The sequence below is a fragment of a genome, unplaced genomic scaffold (genome assembly GCF_019419815.1).
Source record: "Pyrus x bretschneideri cultivar Hongxiangsu unplaced genomic scaffold, Pyrus_bretschneideri_v1 Contig40, whole genome shotgun sequence".
NCBI classification, from domain to species: Eukaryota; Viridiplantae; Streptophyta; class Magnoliopsida; order Rosales; family Rosaceae; genus Pyrus; species Pyrus x bretschneideri.
In genome coordinates this window covers 3,033,152-3,055,575 of record NW_025999724.1, presented here as the reverse complement: position 1 = coordinate 3,055,575, position 22,424 = coordinate 3,033,152, and the positions used below count along the sequence as shown (strand labels likewise).

At 38.7% G+C, this 22,424-nt stretch overlaps 3 protein-coding genes across 3 annotated transcripts; 1 reads left to right on the top strand and 2 right to left on the bottom strand.

Moving 5' to 3' along the window:
• The first annotated feature begins 521 nt into the window (after positions 1-521).
• Positions 522-11,468, top strand: LOC103957374 (ATP-dependent helicase BRM). Its single transcript, XM_009369533.3, has 14 exons — positions 522-777; positions 1,841-3,166; positions 3,304-4,647; positions 5,065-5,177; positions 5,455-5,542; positions 5,634-5,720; positions 5,976-6,068; positions 6,154-6,237; positions 6,322-6,525; positions 7,016-7,258; positions 7,332-8,903; positions 8,990-9,535; positions 9,856-10,107; positions 10,540-11,468. Exons 1-14 carry the CDS (start codon positions 577-579, stop codon positions 11,173-11,175), a joined length of 6,789 nt encoding a protein of 2,262 aa, XP_009367808.2. The 5' UTR covers positions 522-576; the 3' UTR covers positions 11,176-11,468.
• A 396-nt stretch (positions 11,469-11,864) lies between these two features.
• On the bottom strand, positions 11,865-13,956 carry LOC103957373 (ubiquitin-conjugating enzyme E2-23 kDa). The gene is made up of 6 exons (XM_009369532.3): positions 13,794-13,956; positions 13,591-13,670; positions 13,023-13,137; positions 12,858-12,910; positions 12,634-12,762; positions 11,865-12,198 (listed from the first exon to the last, which is right to left on the bottom strand). The coding sequence occupies exons 1-6, from the start codon at positions 13,835-13,837 to the stop codon at positions 12,068-12,070; spliced, it is 552 nt and encodes a 183-aa protein (XP_009367807.3). The 5' UTR covers positions 13,838-13,956; the 3' UTR covers positions 11,865-12,067.
• Positions 13,957-16,656: 2,700 nt separating this feature from the next.
• On the bottom strand, positions 16,657-21,118 carry LOC103957372 (AT-rich interactive domain-containing protein 1). Its single transcript, XM_048566173.1, is given in 7 exon segments — positions 16,657-17,978; positions 19,093-19,442; positions 19,445-19,831; positions 19,834-20,028; positions 20,031-20,294; positions 20,297-20,354; positions 20,842-21,118. Coding segments are annotated over 7 exon segments (2,130 nt in total). The 5' UTR covers positions 20,881-21,118; the 3' UTR covers positions 16,657-17,141.
• Positions 21,119-22,424: the final 1,306 nt, after the last annotated feature.

The following is a 22,424-nucleotide window of genomic DNA, read 5'->3' as shown; positions in this document are numbered from 1 at the left end:
ATTCCAGCTTTACCCTTGTCGGGAAATATCAAACGGCAGCCAACCGGACCAAACCACAGTTAGAAACAGACCCATATAAAGCACAGAAGTGCTTCCACCACAAAAATCTCTAAGCAGAAAAATTAAGAGAGGGGAGAAAAATAGTAAAGAATTCAATCCGAAAAGGAAAGGAAAATGATTTTTTTAATATAATTTCGAAAAAAAAAAAAAAGAAAAGAAAATCGCTAGGGTTTGACGCCAAAATTGGAAGAGGAGTGAGGTGAGTCGCCGATTCGCCCCCGTCAACTTCGCTTCTCTAGGATCCGTCGGCCTGTAGCCCCCACTGAAAAATTCCCGCGTTAATTTTTTGGGTTTTTGTAGAGAGAGAAAGTTTTCTAGAGAGAGAGTTGTGAGCTCGGGGGGTTTTTTGAACGTTGGGATCCGAGGGCCCTGATAGGTTTTCAGTTGGAATTTTCTTGGAGGGATTTGATTTTTCTTTGGTTTTGAGCCTTTTTGGGGTTTTCATTTTTTGTTTCCAAATTTTGATTTTTGGTGAATTGGGTTTTGTTGGATGCGTGTGAATTTGGGTTGAGCTGCATGCAATCCGGTGGCGGAGGAGGAGGCGGGCCCGGCAGGGGAGTGGGCCCGGCTGGCCGTGCCGGGTCGACGTCGTCGGCTGCTTCGCCGTCTTCATCGTCCTCGGCCGTGTCAACGCCACGCCTGGGTTTTGATTCGGTGCAGCATCAGCAACATCAGCAGCAACAGCAACAGCAGCAGCAGCAGTTTGGGTCTAGACAGGTAATGATATGTGTGTGTGGATTGAAATTTTGTTTTTTTGAAAGAAATTGGTCGACTTGGAATGTTGGTTTTTTGGAATTTGGAGTGTTTCTGCAGATGGGTCAGTGTGAATTTTGTCATTTTTGGCTTGATTAATGATTTTTATATTATTTGGGTCTCTAATTGTATTGTTCCAAATGGAAGGGAGCGAAATTTTGTTTTCGATTCATCTGTGTTGTGGATGTGGTAAGTTAGCTGGTTTGCTCGCTTGATTTCTTGAATTAGAGCTGTTTAGGGTTTCGACTAGTCAAACTAGGCAGGTCTTAATGGGAACTGATCGTGGCATTGCACTTTTAGCCGCTTAATTGTAACTTGGAATGTACTTTTGCTTCCATTAAATTCAGGAGAGCTTAACGATGATGACGTGGTGTCTGCTTGTGGTTTTGTTTTACTGTCTTCCATTCCTTATATATGATTTTCAATTATGGATGACCCTGTCCAGCTCGTATTTGTTTGTTCTGCTTTACTGCTCTTGAAGTTTATGATTAGTTTGATTTGGTTTGTTTAACAGAGGAACCATGTGGTTTAATTTGCTTAGTCCACCTTTTAAACTAAACTAAGAGAACCCTTTTTTCCTATAACTTTCTTTTAGGATGAGCCTTTGGATCTTACTACCATGGTATGTTGTTATGGTGGACATTTTCTTTTAATTATTTTAATTATTAGTGTTACCTTTTACTTGACGAACTCCATGGTGGGTACAGCTAGCACTAAGTGCAAATGACATGACTTCCAGAACTATGAATCTGAAAATTACGGTCATTGTTCTGGTGCATTTGTAGGATCACATTTGTAATGGAAATCTTTTCAGATTCTGGGAATTTGTTCAAGTCTTTGTTTTAACTTCAAAGTATTATCAATCATCTGCTAGACTTGCATAGTTTTATATCATTGAATTGAAGTTATGTGAATGTTATTGAGGGATATTTGTTATTTGGGTTTTGTCCATGCCATTACTGTAACCATGTTCTCATATGAAATGATAACGTGACTAAGGTTTTTATATAATTTATTGTTCATGCAGCCATTACACCAACAACAATTTTTAAGAAAACCTGAAGGGAATGAAGCACTTCGAGCATATCAAGTTGCTGGTATGCAAGGAGTTTTGGGTGGGGGCAATTTTGTTTCATCTTCCAGCTCCAGTCAAATGCCTCAACAATCTAGGAAGTTCATTGATTTGGCTCAACAACATGGCTCCCAGGATGGACAGAGCCGGAGTCAAGGTGTTGACCAGCAAGCATTAAATCCAGTTCATCAAGTTTATCCTCAGTATGCTTTTCAGGCAGCCCAGCAGAAGTCAGGTTTGACAATGCAACCTCAGCAGCAAGCAAAAATGGGATCATTGGGGCCGCCATCTGGAAAGGATCAGGACATGCGATTGGGAAATATGAAAGTGCAGGAACTCATGTCTAATCCGGGATCTAGTCAGGCACAAGCATCATCGTCTAAGAATTTGATGGAACATTTTACTCGTGGAGAAAAGCAGATGGACCAAGGACAGCCACCAGTCTCTGACCGAAGGAGTGACTCGAAGCCTTCAGCCCAGCCATCAGGAATGGGTCAATTCATGCCTGGAAACATGTTAAGGCCAATGCTGGCACCACAGTCTCAGCCAAGTGCCCAAACCATGCCAAATAACCAGATCGCATTAGCTGCTCAGTTGCAAGCATTTGCACTTGAGCACAACATTGATCTTTCACAGCCTGGAAATGCCAACTTAATGTCACAACTCATTCCACTGTTGCAGTCGAGGATTGCTACTCAACAGAAAGCAAATGAAAGCAACATGGGTGCACAATCCTCCCCTGTTCCAGTGTCAAAGCAGCAGGTTACTTCTCCTCCAGTAATGCGTGAGAGTTCTCCTCATGCTAATACATCAAGTGATGTATCTGGGCAATCTAACTCTGCAAAAGCAAAGCAGACAGTTGCGGCTAACCCTTTTGTTTCAGGTTCAAGTAATAGCATCTTTAACAATAGTAGCAGCATTCCTATGCAGCAGTTTTCTGTTCATGGCAGAGAAAACCAGATGCCACCTAAGCAGTCAAATCCTTTTGGAAATGGAATGACTTCTACCCATCCCACACAGTCTGCAAATACAAGCCAGGGTGTGGATCACTCTTCCCATGTAAAAAGTTCACAAAACAATCCAGAAACATTGCAGATGCAAAACCATCGACAGGTGAGTGGATCTTCTTCACAAGCTGTGGTTCCTAATGATGGGGGTTCTGGCAACAAGAACCAGTCACAAGGTGGACTTACTACCCGGATGGGACAGCAACACCATGGGTTCACTAAACAGCAGCTGCATGTTCTTAAAGCGCAAATACTAGCATTTAGGCGACTCAAGGTGCATTATTCTCTGTTTTTCTCCCTTCCTCTTTGCATTTCAATTGGATGTTTAGTTTATGTATTTTATGAAACTGCAGATGCTTTAGAGTTGATTAATGAATGCGTTGCTTACTTCCATTTCCCATTGATTGATAGAAAGGTGAAGGCACACTCCCTCAAGAACTTCTACGGGCTATTGCTCCACCACCTCTTGAGCTGCAGCTACAGCAGCAATTGCTTCCTGGAGGAGGAAGCATTCAGGATAAATCTTCTGGGAAAGTTTTAGAAGATCATGTGCGGCATATGGAGTCCAATGAGAAAGATTCACAGGCTGTGGCATCAAAGAATGCACAGAACATTACAAAAGAGGAAGCTTTTACCGGAGAAGAAAAAGCAACTCTATCAACCATTCATGTGCAAGGAAAGCCTGCTGTGGTGAAGGAACCTTCTCCCTTGGTGTCTTCTGGAAAAGAAGAGCAACATTCTACTTTATCTTCTGTAAAGTCAGACCATGAAGTTGAACGTGGTATTCAAAAAGCTTCTGTTAGAACTGAGATTCCAGTTGATAGGGGAAAGTCTGTTGCATCACAGGTCGCTGTATCTGATGCCATGCAAGTAAAAAAGCCTCCACAATCAAGCACTGTACCGCAGCCAAAAGATGTTAGCTCTGCTAGAAAGTATCATGGACCTCTGTTTGATTTCCCCTTTTTCACTAGGAAACATGACTCTTTTGGTTTAGGGGTGATGGTAAATAATAACAACAACAACAATAATAATCTAACATTGGCATATGATGTCAAAGATCTTCTTTTTGAGGAAGGTGTGGAAGTTCTTAACAAGAAGAGGACAGAAAATATCAAGAAGATTGGTGGGCTTTTGGCAGTAAATTTGGAAAGGAAACGGATTAGGCCCGATCTTGTCTTGCGGTTGCAAATTGAAGAAAAGAAGCTTCGACTTTTTGATTTACAGGCACGCTTAAGAGATGAAATGGATCAACATCAGCAGGAGATAATGGCAATGCCTGATAGGCCTTATCGGAAGTTTGTTCGGCTTTGCGAACGTCAGCGGATGGAGCTGTCTAGGCAAGTGCAGGTCTCCCAGAAAGCCATGAGAGAGAAGCAACTGAAATCAATTTTCCAGTGGCGTAAGAAGCTTCTAGAAGCTCACTGGGCCATTCGTGATGCACGGACTGCACGTAACAGGGGAGTTGCCAAATATCATGAGAGGATGCTGAGGGAGTTTTCGAAAAGAAAGGATGATGATAGGAATAGAAGGATGGAAGCACTGAAGAATAATGATGTTGAAAGGTACAGGGAAATGTTGCTGGAACAGCAGACTAGTATGCCAGGGGATGCAGCAGAGAGATATGCTGTTTTATCATCTTTCTTGAGTCAGACTGAGGAATATCTTCATAAGCTTGGAAGTAAAATAACAGCAGCTAAGAGTCAGCAAGAAGTGGAAGAGGCAGCAAATGCTGCTGCAGCTGCTGCACGTTTACAGGTTTGGTCTCCCACATTCTCCCCACCGGCCTTCTTATTTTTATCAATCTTGAATTTTTTTTTTTTTCGCATGATCTTTTAAGAAAACCCTGTACAAAGTTTGAGAAATGGTAGCAACCTTTGCATTTGGACCTCCTCACTTTAACAAATGCCAGGTGTCATTTTTTTACACAAAAATTGAAGACTTTAATGTCTTTGAAATTACATTTTCTGTTTTCTGTCTTTAATTTCTAGCCAAAAGCATTGTAAGTCTTGTTTTTTGTGTAAAAAATATGACACGTTGCATTTGTTAAAGTGTAAACATTCAAATGCAAAGGTTGCTAGCATTGCCCACAGTTTTTTTGTTTTCTTGTGGTAAACCATGCTGATCCTGTACTCTGTTACTTATGCATGTTGAAATCTGTGTGTCTATAAATAGGGTCTCTCAGAGGAAGAAGTTAGGGCAGCAGCGGCTTGTGCTGGAGAGGAAGTAATGATTAGAAATCGATTTATAGAAATGAATGCACCTAGAGACAGTTCATCTGTTAACAAGTAAGTTTATTGTTGGCTTTGCTTGATAACAGAAATTTTGAATTGCAGTTGGTTTCTTGAGATGTATGTTTTTTGCTTGTGCTTGCTTTTAAAGTTGCCTTGTAACTACTATACCAATCCTTCATATTTCTTAATTTTGTACTTCTCAAATTGCACTATCCATTTGTTTCTAAAACTAATTTTATAGAGGAGCTCTCTTATGTGTTGCAAATGTACTTTCATATGTATAATAATCAATATCTACCATTTGTTTCTCATTCTTCATGGTTGTTTTCAGGTATTATAGTCTTGCACATGCTGTGAACGAGAGGGTCATAAGGCAACCCTCAATGTTACGGACTGGAAACTTAAGAGATTATCAACTTGTAGGTTTCTGCAATTAAGAATTGCTACTATTGCCTTATGTCTCCATTATTTTTGTAGTAGACCTTTTTTTTACTCTGGTTGATTCCGCAGGTTGGGTTGCAATGGATGCTTTCTCTGTATAACAACAAATTAAATGGAATATTAGCAGATGAAATGGGTCTTGGGAAAACAGTGCAGGTAACCTTCTCTTTTGTTCAGCCTCGCTTCAGAAATGAAAAGCCATATCTTATTATACCGAACAACTTTGGCGGTTGATATATCATATGTTAGTATTGGCCATGTTCAGAAATGAAAAGCCATATCTTATTATAGTGAACAACTTTGGCGGTTGATATATCATATATTAGTATTGGCCATGTGGGGCAGTGATTCTTATGTTTCCACTTGCAGTCTCTGAGTTTACCTGAATGATCTATAATTCTCCTCATGCAGGTAATGGCATTGATTGCATATTTAATGGAGTTCAAAGGGAACTATGGGCCGCATCTCATAATTGTTCCAAATGCTGTCTTGGTAAATTGGAAGGTTAGTTTATTTTCTGTTCTACTTCTACAAAGATGTTGACATTGCTTACCATTTGTTATGATGCCTAACCGAGTTCTCTTTACAGAGTGAGTTACATACTTGGCTTCCATCCGTGTCTTGCATTTATTATGTTGGTGGGAAAGATCAACGGGCAAAATTGTTTTCCCAAGTACGATTCACCAAATTTTTTTATCTACTTAAATGTTTGAATTCTAGAACAGTGTTAACCTTCGTTTTGATATTTGGTATGTAGGAGGTTTGTGCCTTGAAGTTTAATGTCCTCGTGACAACTTATGAGTTCATCATGTATGATCGGTCCAAACTCTCAAAAATTGATTGGAAGTATATAATAATTGATGAAGCACAAAGGATGAAAGACAGGGAATCAGTTCTAGCACGTGATCTTGATCGGTATCGTTGCCAAAGGCGCTTGCTCTTGACAGGAACACCATTACAGGTTTGTTAAGAGAGATAGCAACACTTGTATATTTACATTATTTAACTATCTTTTTAAGAAAGCAAGAAATACTTGCTCAGGATGCAATTTTCTGTAGATGCAAACATAACACGTGCCTTATTTTGTTAGACCTACCTAAGTTATGGCTGAAAATAATTAGCCGCTGATATGATTTGATAGCTCCACCAGAACTTTTTGATAATGCGTCTATTCATAAACTGAGGCATGCGATTTATTCTTATTTTATTTGAAAATACAAGGCATGAAAAACCAATATACTATGAAGTTAAAAAAAGAACCTAATTCATTGAACTTAGAAATGTTATTCCATTCAAAAGAAATTAGAAGTGTCAATCATGCTCATGAATGAATAAAATTGATGATCTGTTTAATCATTTGGTTGTTTCCTTACTCATGTGTAGGCATATCTTATTGTATTTTCATTATTATTTTGAATTGAGCTGATGTGGGAGTAACTTTTCAATTACAGAATGATTTAAAGGAACTCTGGTCACTTTTAAATCTGCTTCTTCCGGAAGTATTTGATAATCGGAAAGCATTTCATGATTGGTTTTCAAAACCCTTTCAAAAGGAAGCCCCTACACCAAATGCAGAGGATGACTGGCTGGAAACTGAAAAAAAGGTTATCATCATTCACCGACTTCATCAAATTTTAGAGCCTTTTATGCTTAGGCGGCGTGTTGAAGACGTGGAAGGTGCACTCCCACCTAAGGTATGCTTTAGTGATTATCCTTGGTAATCATTTCTTACTGTGATTGATTTCTAACAATGATGCTTGTTTGCAGATCTCCATTGTTTTAAGGTGTAAAATGTCGGCTATTCAAAGTGCTGTATATGACTGGATCAAATCAACAGGCACTATTCGAGTAGATCCTGAAGAAGAGAAGCTAAGGGTTCAAAAAAATCCACAATACCAGCCCAAAGTGTACAAAACATTAAATAATAGATGTATGGAACTGCGAAAAACTTGCAATCATCCATTGCTCAATTACCCATTCTTTAATGATTTTTCCAAGGATTTCCTTGTAAGATCTTGTGGGAAATTATGGATCCTGGACAGGATCCTTGTTAAACTTCAGAGAACAGGGCATCGAGTACTTCTTTTCAGCACCATGACAAAACTCCTTGATATTTTGGAAGAATACTTGCAGTGGCGTCATCTTGTCTACAGAAGAATTGATGGAACAACCAGTTTAGAAGACCGTGAGTCAGCTATAGTGGATTTTAACAGACCTGGTTCAGACTGCTTTATCTTCTTACTTAGTATTCGTGCTGCCGGACGGGGTCTTAATCTCCAGTCTGCTGATACGGTTGTCATATATGATCCTGATCCAAACCCTAAAAATGAAGAGCAGGCTGTTGCTAGAGCCCATCGCATTGGACAGAAGAGAGAAGTCAAGGTCATCTATCTGGAAGCAGTTGTTGACAAAATGGCTAGCCATCTGAAAGAGGATGAACTACGAAGTGGAGGTACAGTTGATTCAGAGGATGACCTTGCTGGTAAGGATCGGTATATCGGATCAATTGAGAGCCTCATAAGAAGCAACATTCAACAATACAAGATTGACATGGCTGATGAGGTTATCAATGCTGGGCGTTTTGACCAGAGAACAACTCATGAAGAGAGACGTATGACTTTGGAAACCTTACTGCATGATGAAGAGAGGTACCAAGAAACTCTTCATGATGTTCCCTCTTTGCAGGAGGTTAATCGTAAGATTGCTAGAAGTGAGGAAGAAATTGAATTGTTTAATCAGATGGACGAAGAACTTGACTGGATTGAAGAAATGACGAGGTACAACCAGCTCCCCAAATGGCTTCGAACCAGTACAAAAGAAGTAAATGCTGTGATTGCTAGTTTATCAAAAAAACCATCGAAGACCACTTTGTTGGGTGGTAATATTGGTTTGGAGTCCACTGAAATGGGCTCTGATGCATCTCCGAAAACTGAAAGAAAGAGGGGGCGGCCCAAGAAAATTCATCCTAGCTACAAGGAGTTAGATGATGACGATGGCGAATACTTTGAAGCAAGTTCTGATGAGAGAGACGGATATTCTTTGCATGAAGAAGAGGGAGAAGTTGAAGAGTTAGAGGATGATGACTATAGTGGTGCTGTTGAGGCAACACCAATTATTAAGGAACAAGTGGAAGAGGATGTCCCTGAATGTGATGGTGAATATGAATATCCCCAGGATTCAGAAAGAGTTAGAAATAACCAGATGCTAGAAGAAGCTGGTTCCTCAGGATCATCCTCAGACAGTCGGAGAGTGATGCAGACAGTGTCTCCTGTTTCTTCTCAGAAATTTGGTTCCCTCTCTGCCTTAGAAGGTAGGCCAGGATCTGCTTCAAAGAGGATGGTACTGTCTTATCTCTCTATATTGATGCTTTATAGTTGGATTGTTTGCATGTGCTATTTCACTAAAGTCTTTTGGTGTATCTCCAGCAAGATGATGTAGAGGAAGGTGAGATTGTTGTATCTGGCGATTCTCACATGGACCAATTGGACCACCAACAATCTGGAAGTTCGAATCATGACCGTGATGAAGGTGAAGACGAACAGGTTTTGCAACCCAAGATCAAGAGGAAGCGTAGTCTTAGGGTTCGCCCTCGTCATACCATAGAGAGGCCAGAGGAGAAGTCTGGTAGTGAGACACCATCTCTTCAACGTGGAGATTCATCTCTGTTGCCATATCATGTGGACCATAAATCTCAAGCACAGTCAAGGGCTGATTCTGAAATCAAAATATACGGAGAGCCCCATGCTGTAAAGCACGACCAAAGTGATTCATCCTCAAAAACTAAGCGAATTTTGCCTAGGAGAGGCTCTAACATGTCCAAAGTGCATGTTAAATCTGGCAGATCAAATGGCATGCCTGATCCTGTGGAAGATGCTGCTGAACCCCACAGAGAAAATTGGGAGGGAAAAGTTGGGAATATAAGTGGAACTTTAGTTTATGGCACAAAAATGTCTGAGATCGTCCAGAGAAAGGTAAACATTTGTCTGCTATATTCTGGTTGAATTGTCCTATTGTTGCCATGTTCTGATTTTTAAGGTTATAAATGCTGCCCTTATCTGCTGCTAATCACTGGTTACACTTTAACATATACAATATGTCATAAGGTGCGTGCTTCCTGTTTATGCAGATTTTTTTAGACATCACTTTTTATAATTATACTGGTAGATGTGGTGTGGCGTGTGTATATGTAAACTTGTGTTGGCTTTATTAATTTTATTTTTTTGTTTTAAGGTAGTATGAATTTCTTTTGCAATTCTTTTGTGAAGTCTAACTAATATCTCTACACATGCAGTGCAAGAATGTAATTAGCAAGTTCCAAAGGAGAATAGACAAGGAAGGTCCGCAGATAGTACCTTTACTGACAGATTTGTGGAAGCGCTTTGAAAATTCTAGTTATGCAAGTGGATCTGGAAATAATCTCTTGGATTTACGAAAGATTGATCAGCGGATAGAGAGGTTGGAGTATAATGGAGTAATGGAGCTTGTGTCTGATGTGCAGTCTATGTTGAAAAATGGAATGCAATTTTATGGGTTTAACTATGAGGTAAGTTACTCAAGTTTTGATGTTCTGCCTGTCTCACCAGTACAATACTGATTCACTGCATTTCCTTTCTGTTGTTGCTGGTTTGATGTCATTCTCCTGCAGAAGCATGGCTAAGTTATATCCTGTCTTAATTACCTTTATTACCAACTATTGTCTCTCATCTCTGTTCGCTAAAACACCCTTTTTGTACTAAATCCAGAAAACTGAATTTGGTTAAAACGTGGCCACAGAAAGGTAACTTGTATGATAGTGGTTGAGGGTCACAAAAGACAGTAGCTTTTGATAATTTATGATGCCTGTATTTTTCAACTGTATTTGCAAATGGTCTGAGATTTCCTTGCTTTGCTGTTAGTAGGAGCACTTATTTACTTATATTGTGCAGTCTTTCCGATAAATTGAACTGACAGCCTCGGGTTTAACTATGATGCACAGGTAAGAACTGAAGCCAGGAAAGTACATGATCTATTCTTTGATATCTTGAAAATAGCTTTTGCGGAGACTGATTTTCGAGAAGCCAGAAGTGCACTCTCATTCACTAGCCCAGTTTTGACCAGCAATGCTCCATCCCCTAGAGCGGTGACTGTTGGCCCAAGCAAGAGGCACAGACTGATAAATGATGTGGAACCTGACCCCGTCCATCAACAGAAGCCACAACAACGTGCACCAATTTTCAATAGCGAAGACACAAGGGTGCGAAGCCATATTCCCCAGAAGGAATCAAGACTCGGGAGTGGAAGTGGTAACAGTCGGGATTACTATCAGCAGGATGATTCTCCGCCGCCTGCTCATCCAGGGGATCTGGTTATCTGCAAGAAGAAGAGAAAAGACAGGGAGAAGTCCGTGGTGAAGACTAGGACTGGATCTGCTGGCCCTGTTTCACCCCCAAGCGTGGGTCGCGGTATTAGAAGTCCAGGTCCAAATTCAGTTGCAAAACAAACTCCCCATCCGCAAGGGTGGGCAAACCAGTCTGGTCAGCCGACGAACAAGGGTGGAGGGTCGGTTGGTTGGGCAAATCCCGTGAAGAAGCTAAGGACAGATTCTGGAAAGAGACGCCCAAGCCATTTATGACTTGCGTACGGGTTGACTATTGATGTGCCGGAAGTTGTCACCTACCTTTATTTCTTGTCCATTTTGTTCATAAGTTTAGTGGCATCAGCGCAATTAGCCGGACTGTTGGTACAGTGTAGATCTTGGTTTACCAGGAGCAGCTTTTTTCTATGAAATTCTCAGTAGTTGCTTCTTATAATATCTGTGGCTCGCAGGTTCTACCCTCCCTCTGATAGAGCAGAGCAGAGCAGACCTTTGTAAAATAAACATTCCCTTCTTTCCAAATCATGAAGATTTCAGTGTTACCATTGTCATCTCGTTACCATTGTCATCTCGTTCCCAGGTGCACTCCAACTGTGGATTCTTGTGTATCATTGCTACGGGATGCCTCGGTGACGGTGTAAGGGTAAGCTGAAGTTTGGCGGCAGCTGAATTAAGCAAAATTCTAAAAGACGCTAGGTGTTAGTCAGACGGGGAGCTAACCCCTCCCCGATTTTTCTCCATGTTTCAGCCTAAATAGCATCGGTCTTCCACCACCTAGGCCGATTTTTAGAACATTAGAATTAAGCGATAACACATTGCGCAGAAGAAATTCCTAGTAGCCTAAATTTGGCAGCTGAATCTAGGAATTGTACATTGCGTTTGCTCATGAACACGCGTGCAGATTGTCCGCGCTAACCCGTTTGAGAACGTTGAGTCCACACACCAGATGAACAAAGCAAACGAAGGATTGATGCATGAAAACAAATAGTACAATTATTTACAGGGGCAAAGGAAACTGATACAAGCTGGGAAATTTTCTTTCCCTTCCCAATATCCAGTCTTGTTTGGAGTTTGGGATGAATTAAGCAAAAGCTACAACATCATGTACAGAGATACAAACTGTTTTTAAAGAACGAGGGCCCTGAAATCCCTATGGATCGGCTTGACCTGCCACTTGATCATCGCAAGAATCAGATTCAGCATCACTCATTTCCTCGTCACTTGATTCTTCTTCCGGGGCAGCTCCTATATCCTCAGGCTTGGCATACTTCAGACAGAATTCTGTACAATTGAGCAACAGTATCGCCATGTCCAACGTTACAAGGAATGCAAAGCAAAACAGATTCCAATCTATGGAGGATCGATACATGCACAATTCGTGGTAGTATCGGTCCTTCATACACTTACACTAAACTAACGTCATTGACACAGCTGAATCCAATAGTTGCTAGCCTGTTTGTGTTTAAATTAAGAATTCGATTTGCGATGGACTTGTAGGAGTAAGAGAAGCATTATTATGTCAACACTCTGAGGTTTATACCCCGGAAACAAAAGGCTTAACACTACTCGAAACATTTTATTTGAAGAATCCATGTTCTGATTAGCACTAATCTAGTAATCTTGACATGGATATGCTGAAGTCAAAATGTAAGTAGAAAAATATGGTTAACAGATACATGATGACAGGGAGACAGGACCCTAAAAAACAATCAATACCTTTAACTCTTTGTTCATAAGCAGGTCGGTCACGCATCATCAAAGCTGCAGCCTCTCCATTTAAAGGGTCAGATGGATTGGGATACAGCAGAAGCTGTGGCAAGAACACTTCAAATACGTTTACCAGATCTGGAAACACAGGCAGATCATGTAACACCAATAATTTCAACAATAAAAATTGGATTTCAATAAAAAAAAAAATAAGGCTACTTAAATGTGTTTACCAAACATGGGGCTCCACGTCTGATTGATAACATCTAAACAAACTGAGCCAGACCTGAAATTAGATTCCGTCGTTATAATTAGAATTGGACACTATTCCTCTTTTCATTTAATTAACAGCGCTATGCAATTTAGAACAGTAGGAATTTATGATAGTTAGTACTCACATCTCATCAACATTTGGGTGGTAGATCTTATTGACAAAGCCTATTGAGGGAGATTTATAGGGATAAGCATCTGGTAGCTCAACTCTTATCCTCCACACACCTCCCTGATAAATACCTGCCACAATCCACGATATGGACGAAATGGCGGGATTACGCGATGAAAAACAAATTACAGGCAATTCACAATTCAAGTAGCTATTTTGCAAACCAAAATCATCAAAGCCAGTAGAGCAATGACGGAACAACAAATTCCATTAAACCTTGTTATCAAACACATTTATAACAAGAAACCAAGAGCAAGTTTGTTTCTTTGCGATCATTAAGTGACTAGATTTCTTCTAAATTTGCAATAAAAAAAACAAAAAAAAACAAAAAGCAATTCCAAAGCAGCATAGTGTTTTTATGGCAAAAGAATCCTCAACTGATAACATCTATAATTAGCTAAATCAATGAATAATCATAATTAGCAAAAACGCCAAAACAGAAACAATCATAAATAGAAAGAAAAAAAAAATCATGGAGAAGCTCTAAAAATCAGAAAAAAAAGATGGGGGTTTTGAAGGTTTACTGTCAGTGGGTCCATGGAAATCCACATAGAATTCATGCATTCCATCATTGATCATTTCCACCTTGTAATCACTCATCATCCTGATAGAACACATGGGAAAACAGAAAATTAAGAAAGAACAAAAGAAAATATTAGTCAGAAAATTGACAGAATATAAAAATAAAAAAAACTTGGATGAGAAAAATATTGATCAGAAAATTCACAGTTTCATCAAGTCCATCTCTCTGCGTTTGCTTGGGGAAGACATGGTTCTGGTGTGAAGTCAATTTCTGCGTTCTTCTTGGCTATGAGTTCAGAGAGAGAGAGAGAGAGAGAGAGAGAGATGAGTTTCTTGCAAACTGAGAGAACCAAAAAAGGGTTCAGACAATAATAAGTGAAAACTAGAAGATAATCAAATTAAAAATGATAGCTGAAATTTTCTTGCAGGACCCACATTTTTAAAATTTTTATACTTATTTTTTTAACATGGGTTGCATTGCACTTTCATGAAAGATTCCTCCTTTGTCAATGTAATTACCAAGCAGACCTAGTTCAAACTCAACTGATTAATTCAACATTACTCAACACCTCCTTGCAAATTCCCATAACATCATTAATTCTTATCCTTTCCAAGGTTAAAATTTTATGGCAAACCACAAATAACTACTGATGATCTTTGTGTTATGACTTAGTTGTTAACGTCGTATATTGGCTAATCTGTTCTAATATCATAAATAAAATTATTTTTCTTTAAAAAAAAAAATCGATTAGCAATGTAGAAATAGCTGATCCGCTTTGATATGGGGCAACTCTTACATCCTTGCATGAACATGGGAACCTAATGGGTTGGACAAGACTTTTTTTTTTAAATTTTATAAATTGTGATGGGTTGTTTAACCTAAATCTCTAATTGGGTTTTATTTTCTGTTGTCATGTATATTAAATTACCAAAATTGTTATTATAAAACATGTTAACATTTATATATAAAACTGTTAGAAATTAAATTTACCATTTTACGTAGACAGGGAATATAGCACCCATTTTCTTAAAGATATGATCTTTAAGGCAAGGGAAGAAGATGAGGTGGGGTCAAATGTGTTCGATGGCTTTCTAAAGTATATCTTCGGAAGTGGGTGAAGCACAATTTTAGACGTCGGGCTTACATTAAAAATGGAATTTGACACAGAGAACGTATGAGCATTTTTGACGAAGATATCAATATAAGTGTCAAAATTTTATTTGAAGACTGATGTGGTAATTTAAAGTTGATATAAAAATTTCTTCCATTGTATGGAGTGTGTTAAATTATTATTTTATTATATATTAGTCCCCGCTAATACAATTTTAAGAAAATATTATTTAAAATAGTTAAAAGTTGTTACCCATTGGTGAATTATGGACCCCACACATTAAACAATAAAACGAACTCCATTTTTGTTTGTTGTAATAAAAGACAGTTAGATAAGTAAGAGGTTAAATGACTCAACTACCATATCATTATGGCATCTCTATTAGAGAAGCTTTGATGTCTTTTAGTCTAAGTTGGCGTATTGACATCTCTTTTAAATGGTCTATTCTAACCTTTCCTCCCTGCCCAACCACTGCCCTAGGATTCTAGGGAAAATTTTGGCTTTATTTTTTGGGACATTTTGCATCCAACAATGCTTAAATTTTTGAAACAGTAATAGGTTAACAAGCTCTATCATTATGTTCTTGGATTTTGCTAAGTACAGTTTTTGGTGAGCGATTTCTGACCATTGATTATTCAGAAATCTTACAAATTAAGCGTTAAAATCGCACACAGTATACGTACATAATTGAATATAATTACGTGAGCAACTGATCGTAGCAAATCTTTTGGGTTCATAAGCAACATGGTCCTAAAACAACATAATAACTTGAAATCCAAAGATGAAATGTCAAGTGGAACAAGTAATTGTCACATGGGCCAAACTCAAACACATGTCCCCTTGGCCCCAAACCAAGGCTTGACAAGTGGAATATGACGTACAGAAATAGTAACCAAATTTACAGCTTTGAAGTTGATTGCTTCCACATTTGAAAGTGCTCTTTAAAGCGTATAGATATCAATCATTGACATGGAAGAAAATAGTTTTCAAAATTTATACAAAAAATTTAATTGACTTCATTCTTTGTTTATGGGCTTCAAACTCTTGTTTAGATACTTATGTAAGCCTAAATTAAACTTCAAATCAATACAAATTTGCTGTTTGTATAGTGGTACTGCTAAAAATAATCTCCGATTTTGAGAAATAACTCATTGTGTGAAAATCATTATCCTAACTCGAATTCTTTATTACCATATCAAATTGATACACTCCATGTGTCAAAGAGTACACAAACAGTGTTCAACCTTGGATTCATTGAATCTTTAAGACATTAATTATCAATATTAATGGCGGGCTACCAACCAAAGCCACCTGTATGCTTTTGTTCTTTTTCTTCTATTCCCCTCAAGTGGATTATGTGAGATTTGGTGGTTGTGTTAATGGAATAAACAAGTTGAAAAATCCATCGTTGAATTTAATTATTGTGAACTCATTTGAAAATACTTTTAAAATGACAGAAATCGTTTTTAAAAATAATGTTTTTGAATTTCAAAAGCACTTGCTTCTGAAGAAGCGTTTTCAAACGAGATCTAGACTACGATGAAGATTTTAGAGAATTTAACAAGTGGATACAAACCACTTAAACAAGACATTGGTGTATAGTAGGCCTTCATGGAGAAGCATCATATTCAATAAACAAGACATGATCTATGCCAAGGTCAGTCGCCCACGCCCCACGATTCATGACCTTGGATGCATGTATGCATCAAAGGTCAGAATTCACAAAGTTCACGCGGTTGAATGACTTTTACATCCCTCAACAAGACATATGCCTACATGTTCCAAGAAGTATACCAATGAGCCACAAAATGATAATTTAACACATGCTACATAAATTGTAAAATGCAACCAAGTTACCAATTGAAAGCATTGATCAGCCTATCCAACAAGACAATGACAACCATATATATAACCAAGAGATCAATCAACAGATCCATGCATAAACCAAAACAAAAATGCCTGAGAGCAAAATCCATTCAATTAACCAATTTCATAAACCACCGCAATTCCAATTACAAGTTCTATGACTGAGACCACTGTTTAAGGTCTGCATCTAACCGCTTTCGCTGTTCCCTGTATTCATTCCCAAAGGCTTTTTTTTTTTTCATCAGCTTTTGCTGTCAAAAACCTAAAAGAAACGTCCCCCAAAAATAAAAATAAAAACCTGCATCTCAGAAGATGAAGTAGACGAACCAGACCCAGGGAGCATCATTGCTGCTTCGAATCGCCACAGCTGCGCTTCCAAGCCCATGTTCGTCGTCAAACCGCTTCAAAATCACTTCTGAAAATGGACCATCTTTACCACGCATAATTTCTGTTTCAAAAAGGCCTTGAGGCCTCTTTCCTGGCATATTAAGGAAATATTCATATCGGACTGTTTACAAACATTGCTCAAACATACCAGCCTTCACAATCTCCCCAAAAGAGTGCACTTCAAATAGCTATCTGTGTTTTGCATGTGGCTTGTGTGGGGATTTTAAGATTGATTTTGATGACTTGTGTTCTTCATTCCCAAAACAGTTTGTCATTGATTCCAACTCTAATTCTTCATCATCACTATCAATTTTGTTTGGAGTAAACCTGTTCTGGTATCCTCTACGCTGCAAGAGAAAGACATTGAAATAGTAGCTAACCAATTCTCTCCTGCTCTTCTTAGTAAAAGTCTTATATATCTCATCCCAAAAACGCAATCCAATAGATAGAGGATTTGACTTTACTAAGGCCTCGAACTTCTTTCCTTCTTCTGCTGTCCAAGGGAGTCCAACTTCCTCGCCCATCTGATTGAATTCCCAGTGGTCGAAAGCTGCCCCCAGTTCCCGCTTAACTCTTAACCTTTTCTCAGAAATGTGAAATCTGACGCATTCTATAGAACCTGGCACTTGGCATCCGCAAGATTCTTGTCTTCCCTTTCCAATAGGATCCCTCTCAATGAGATATCTGTGCTCTGGTTTTTCCAATGGCCAAATCCTGGACCCCAACCACTTCGATTCACTTTCAGAAGCCTCACCAGTCCATTCTGGCAACTCAGCTTGATAATTTGACCCGAGAGGAATGTGGCTTGGAGAATAATCACTGGTTCCTCGCAACTCATCCTCCATCCCTGCCATGCCAGGACTATTTTTGTCCAGGTCACTGGCCGAGGATGACTCTGAACAGGGTCCTGATTGTGGTGTTCTCCCGTCTGAAAGAAGCTTCTTCTCCAACCTTAATCTCTCTCTAAGATTGTAAGCGGAGCCAAAATTATCATCGTACATGCTTGGATGCATCCTCTGATTCTTCTATAAGTGGGAACATGGTTTCATGTCAAAAGGAAAAATAATATGAAGATAATTATGTAGTTTATTGGTTTAACCAATATTTGAATATAGCAACCACGGCACCAGATAGAAACAATATCAAACATAAATGGAGATACACCACCTCTTTGCAGGTAGCCTCAATATATTTAATTTTATCTTAAGGTAAAATTTGTCTTACAATTTGGGAATACAAAAGAAGCCACTGACTTAACCCTAAAAGTGTTGCATATTGTGCAACAAACAATTCACTAGTAACTAGCTGAGTACAACTAACTAACTAAGCAGACCAGTTTAAATAATATACTAGGAAGATTTTCCACTATGGGTGTTCATATTTAAGCAAAAAATAAGGACATCCTTTTTCTACGTTGTAATCCAATGATGGGAACGGTTCAGTTTTTAGCTTCTTATGCAAGGATTATCCATGCAAAAAAACTACTAAATCAGAAACTGCTAAGCCATTTAATTATCCTCATTGTTGTTTCAATTTTACCTAATTGTGTCTTTTTTTGCACCTTTTTGATGACCAAACAGTTTATGATCTCAATGATTTTTTGAGGGATGATCCATGAAGAAGAGCTAAAATATAGACGGTTCCAATTGAACTGCATTGCAGGTAAAAAATATAAGGACATCATGAAAATAGAATACACTAGCACACTCATCAGGTATTAACAGCATCTTCCAGAAAACAAAATGGGTACTATTGTTCATTTAATTATCTTTCCAGGAGAAAAGAGCAATATCCTTTTTTAAAAATTTAAACAAATCTTGAAGTTCTATCGTATCCACCAGCATACCATATATAAAATTGATAGGAATCTATTTTATCAAGAAAGGCATAATATTAACGAAACAATAACATTTCCATATCCCAAAAAGACAAAAAAAAAAAAAGCCAATAGAGGATTCAGGCCCAGCAACAAAGGTAATCAAATTATAAACATGACTGTATTAAAACGATGCATACGTGTTAGCACACACATACGCGTATACAACTTTAACCTGATAGATCTTACCAAATACACACATGCAAGAACAGAATATTTCCAATTATCTAAAAAGTTATAGCACATAGCATATGTTGATATACCTGCCAGTTAGACTGTTCAGGACCTGAATAAGCATTCCTCTTCAGAAAGATAGCTTCTCGAGCCTGCAAAACCTGCATCCAGTTCTCCTCCTTCCCGAAGAACTTCCACTTTGACCTCTCTGGTAATGAACCAACTGAAGGATCACAAGGATCCTTTGCAATCATTTTAACCCAATTCAGCATACACAGTGATTCTTGCTTTGTTTCGCAAAAAGGACTCTCTTCTTCAACCGTCGAGGAATCCAAAATCATGACATGTTCATCACTACTGTGATTTTTCTTCCCTCTACGCAATTCCCCCACCTCACTTCCCCCGAATGACTCTCGCTTCCTTTTACAGAAAGAGTTCACTTCTCAACAGCAGATGGATCCAAAATCATGACATCTTCACCAATGTCATAATTTTTCTTACCTCTCCCCGATTCCCCCATCTCACTTTTTACCTCATTAATGTCACGCAACTTGTCAACATCCTCCATGCTATTCGTCAAATCCACAAAATATTTCATGCCACAACCTGACAAAGGCACATTACCATTGCCAAATTTTCCAGCATTCAAAACATTTGCCACACTCATCGTATCCAAATCCAGAAATTCTTCACTAACACCACTTTTCTTGAGCCTATCCGAATCTGCTACTGCACTTTCCACCTCATTACTATCCTTAAAACTCTTAGATGACAATTCAACATGCGGGTAACCCCAGTCTTTCAATTTTTGGTCAGACATATCTGAGAGAACTCTGTTAACTCCTCCTGCAAAGCCATCAAATGCTCACCCAAATCAATATCACTACTAGCCAAACTCCATTCCAAGTCCTTCTTTTCTATAACCTTCTCTAGCAAATACAAATACTTAACATAAACCAATTTCACAGCCCAGCCAAGACTCAAACCCAAGCCACACTCTTCTGCCACTGAATCCCAAACCCCGATTCTGAAAGAACACGAAACCCACCTCGCCTTCTTACAACCCAAAATAGCTTGAGCAAATCCACCCGCTGCCCATTACTGATCATCGGAGGCAAAGGCCGGAGCAGGTCTTGGGCACAGATATCTTTCAGAAAACCCCCAAGAAACTGATCGAACCAGCATCGTAGCTTATCAGGCACGTCAAAAAGGAACCGTTTTGGAGCTTTCGGAGGCGGTTCAAGATCGGCAGAGGAGCCGCCCGTCGGGTCCTCTTTGGGGGTTTCGTTCAATCTAAAGCGGACTCATCAGCTAACCACGACCACCCTGCCATGGATTCCGAATTCAAACCCTAAAAAGCAATTCGCTGGTCGGTTTTTTTTCAAAAAAAAAAACCCAAAACCACAAAAACACAGAGGGCAATATATAAACACTTCAAAATTCAAATACAAGAAACGATTTTGACGACATAAACATGAAATTGGTACATATTAAGCATCTGGGTCGGTGACGGAATATGGAGTTTTGGCGGGAAAATAGATCTATATCTAGAGCATGAAAATGTTACCGAGTTTGAATTGGACCCCATGAAAATCTGAAATTTGTTTTTTCAGTCCCGCGCCCTTCTTTTATTGCAGGCATTGATGATTGGGTGTGCGATTGCGTGCGTGTGGGAGAGAAAGAGACGGCACAAAAATTTCCATGTTTTTTGAACAGAAAAAAATAGACCCACAATCCACAATTTAGGTCAATCTAATAATTTACGTCCTCACACACACACAATAGAGAGAGAGAGAGAGAGAGAGAGAGAGAGAGAGAGAGTCAAAGAGAAACCATACCAGTACTGGTGTTGTATTTTTTTGAGGGGTTTTTTGCATTTGATTTTTGGTGACTGAGCCTTTGCTTTCTCTTTGGGTGTTGTCTTCTTTAAGTCCTTGGTGCTCACCTTTGGGTTTTGGCCTCTCTCTCCCTCTCTCCCTCTTTCCCTCTTGTCTCTCTCTTTTCTTTACCCTTTGATTTGTTTGTTACCACTTCCCACCCCAACCCACACCTCTTTTGTTGAGGTGTGAGAGAAAAGAGAGACTTTTTTATGGAAATTAATAGGATTTTGAAAGGCTCATAGGGTTTTTGAGGGAGGGCCCCTATATTTATACCTCACATCATCCCACTAACCTTGGTTAATCTTTTACTGGGTGGTTGAGTTAAGATGGGCTTGGGTTTAACTGATTGTAGTGGAGAAAATCCTTTTTATTTTTTATTTTTTTTATTATAATTAAAATTCTTTACTTAGATCTAAAAAATATATGTATAGTAAAAAATAATTCTAAAAATTCTGAAGACGATGAGTGGATAAGGACAAGATTACCTTCATTAAATGATCAGAGCTCTCAAATATTCACACACGTACCTCAGCATTCCTGAAGGTTCAACTAATCATAGCTTTCTTGCTCGTGGCAAGGCAAAATCAAATGCATTAAATATAGGAATTAATCACCAAATCTCATCTTTAATACATTCCCAATTGAAGATTAACTCTATCAAGTAAGTAATATTTATTTTAGGGATGTTGAGGGGATCAACATTATCCCAAGATATTATTTATCAATTAAGATCTTGAGAATATTCTTTCTTCGCACCTTGGCCAATAAGATGCTGTCACGTGTAGAACAAAACCGTAACATTGTGGCCCGCCTTGTCCTCCTATAAATACCTCCATCTCTACTAAATTTTGGTAAGCTTTTGCTACCCCTAAAGCCCTAAACACTCACTCTTTTCCTAGAAACTAACTTAGGCATTGGAGATCCTCCCCACCTCATGGACGTGTGAGATCAAAGGTTTTGATTGTTTTGTAGGTACATTTTCGTCAAGATTGAAGACAACAGAAATTCGCTATCACAACATAATCATGATTAATTACAAAGTAATAAGTAGATTTCAAACACTTCACTAAGAGTCAAACTCGTTTGGAATTGCAAAATTACAAGAATCAATAGAATCGTAAATTCATGTTACTGAGAGATGATTTGAGAACAAAAAACTCTTAAATTGTATTGGACCCAAATTCAAACCGCATAACCTAATCACCGCCACCATAACATCAAGTAAAGTAGATCCAATGAATCAAACCACCTACACCCCTTTCACACCAAGATGAAACTAAAAGAAAACACTCTCCTATAGAAATTATTAGATATAGTCACAATTAAAAAGGACAAAATAGTACATCATCCTGATATCTTGAAAGAAACCATAGCATTGCACTGGCTAAACTCATAGTGTTATACTAGCTAATTCCTTACCTAATGCAAACTCGATAGATTTCACACCTTGTAGCGTAGTGTCGTACTAGCAAAATCCTTATCTTCTTTGTTTGAAGAGAAATGATAGCTATAATTCATTGATACGAGAAAATACGATTAAA

Excerpts from the sequence above, each read along its gene's own strand:
- LOC103957374 (XM_009369533.3), top strand. The coding sequence starts at position 577 with ATGCAATCCGGTGGCGGAGGAGGAGGCGGGCCCGGCAGGGGAGTGGGC. Across the intron at positions 778-1,840 it reads AGCAGTTTGGGTCTAGACAG|CCATTACACCAACAACAATT; the intron begins GTAATGATATGT and ends TTGTTCATGCAG. Across the intron at positions 5,543-5,633 it reads ACTTAAGAGATTATCAACTT|GTTGGGTTGCAATGGATGCT; the intron begins GTAGGTTTCTGC and ends TTGATTCCGCAG.
- LOC103957373 (XM_009369532.3), bottom strand. The coding sequence starts at position 13,837 with ATGTCTTCCCCAAGCAAACGCAGAGAGATGGACTTGATGAAACT. Across the intron at positions 13,671-13,793 it reads GAGATGGACTTGATGAAACT|GATGATGAGTGATTACAAGG; the intron begins GTGAATTTTCTG and ends GTGTTCTATCAG. Across the intron at positions 12,199-12,633 it reads TTATGAACAAAGAGTTAAAG|AATTCTGTCTGAAGTATGCC; the intron begins GTATTGATTGTT and ends TCAATTGTACAG.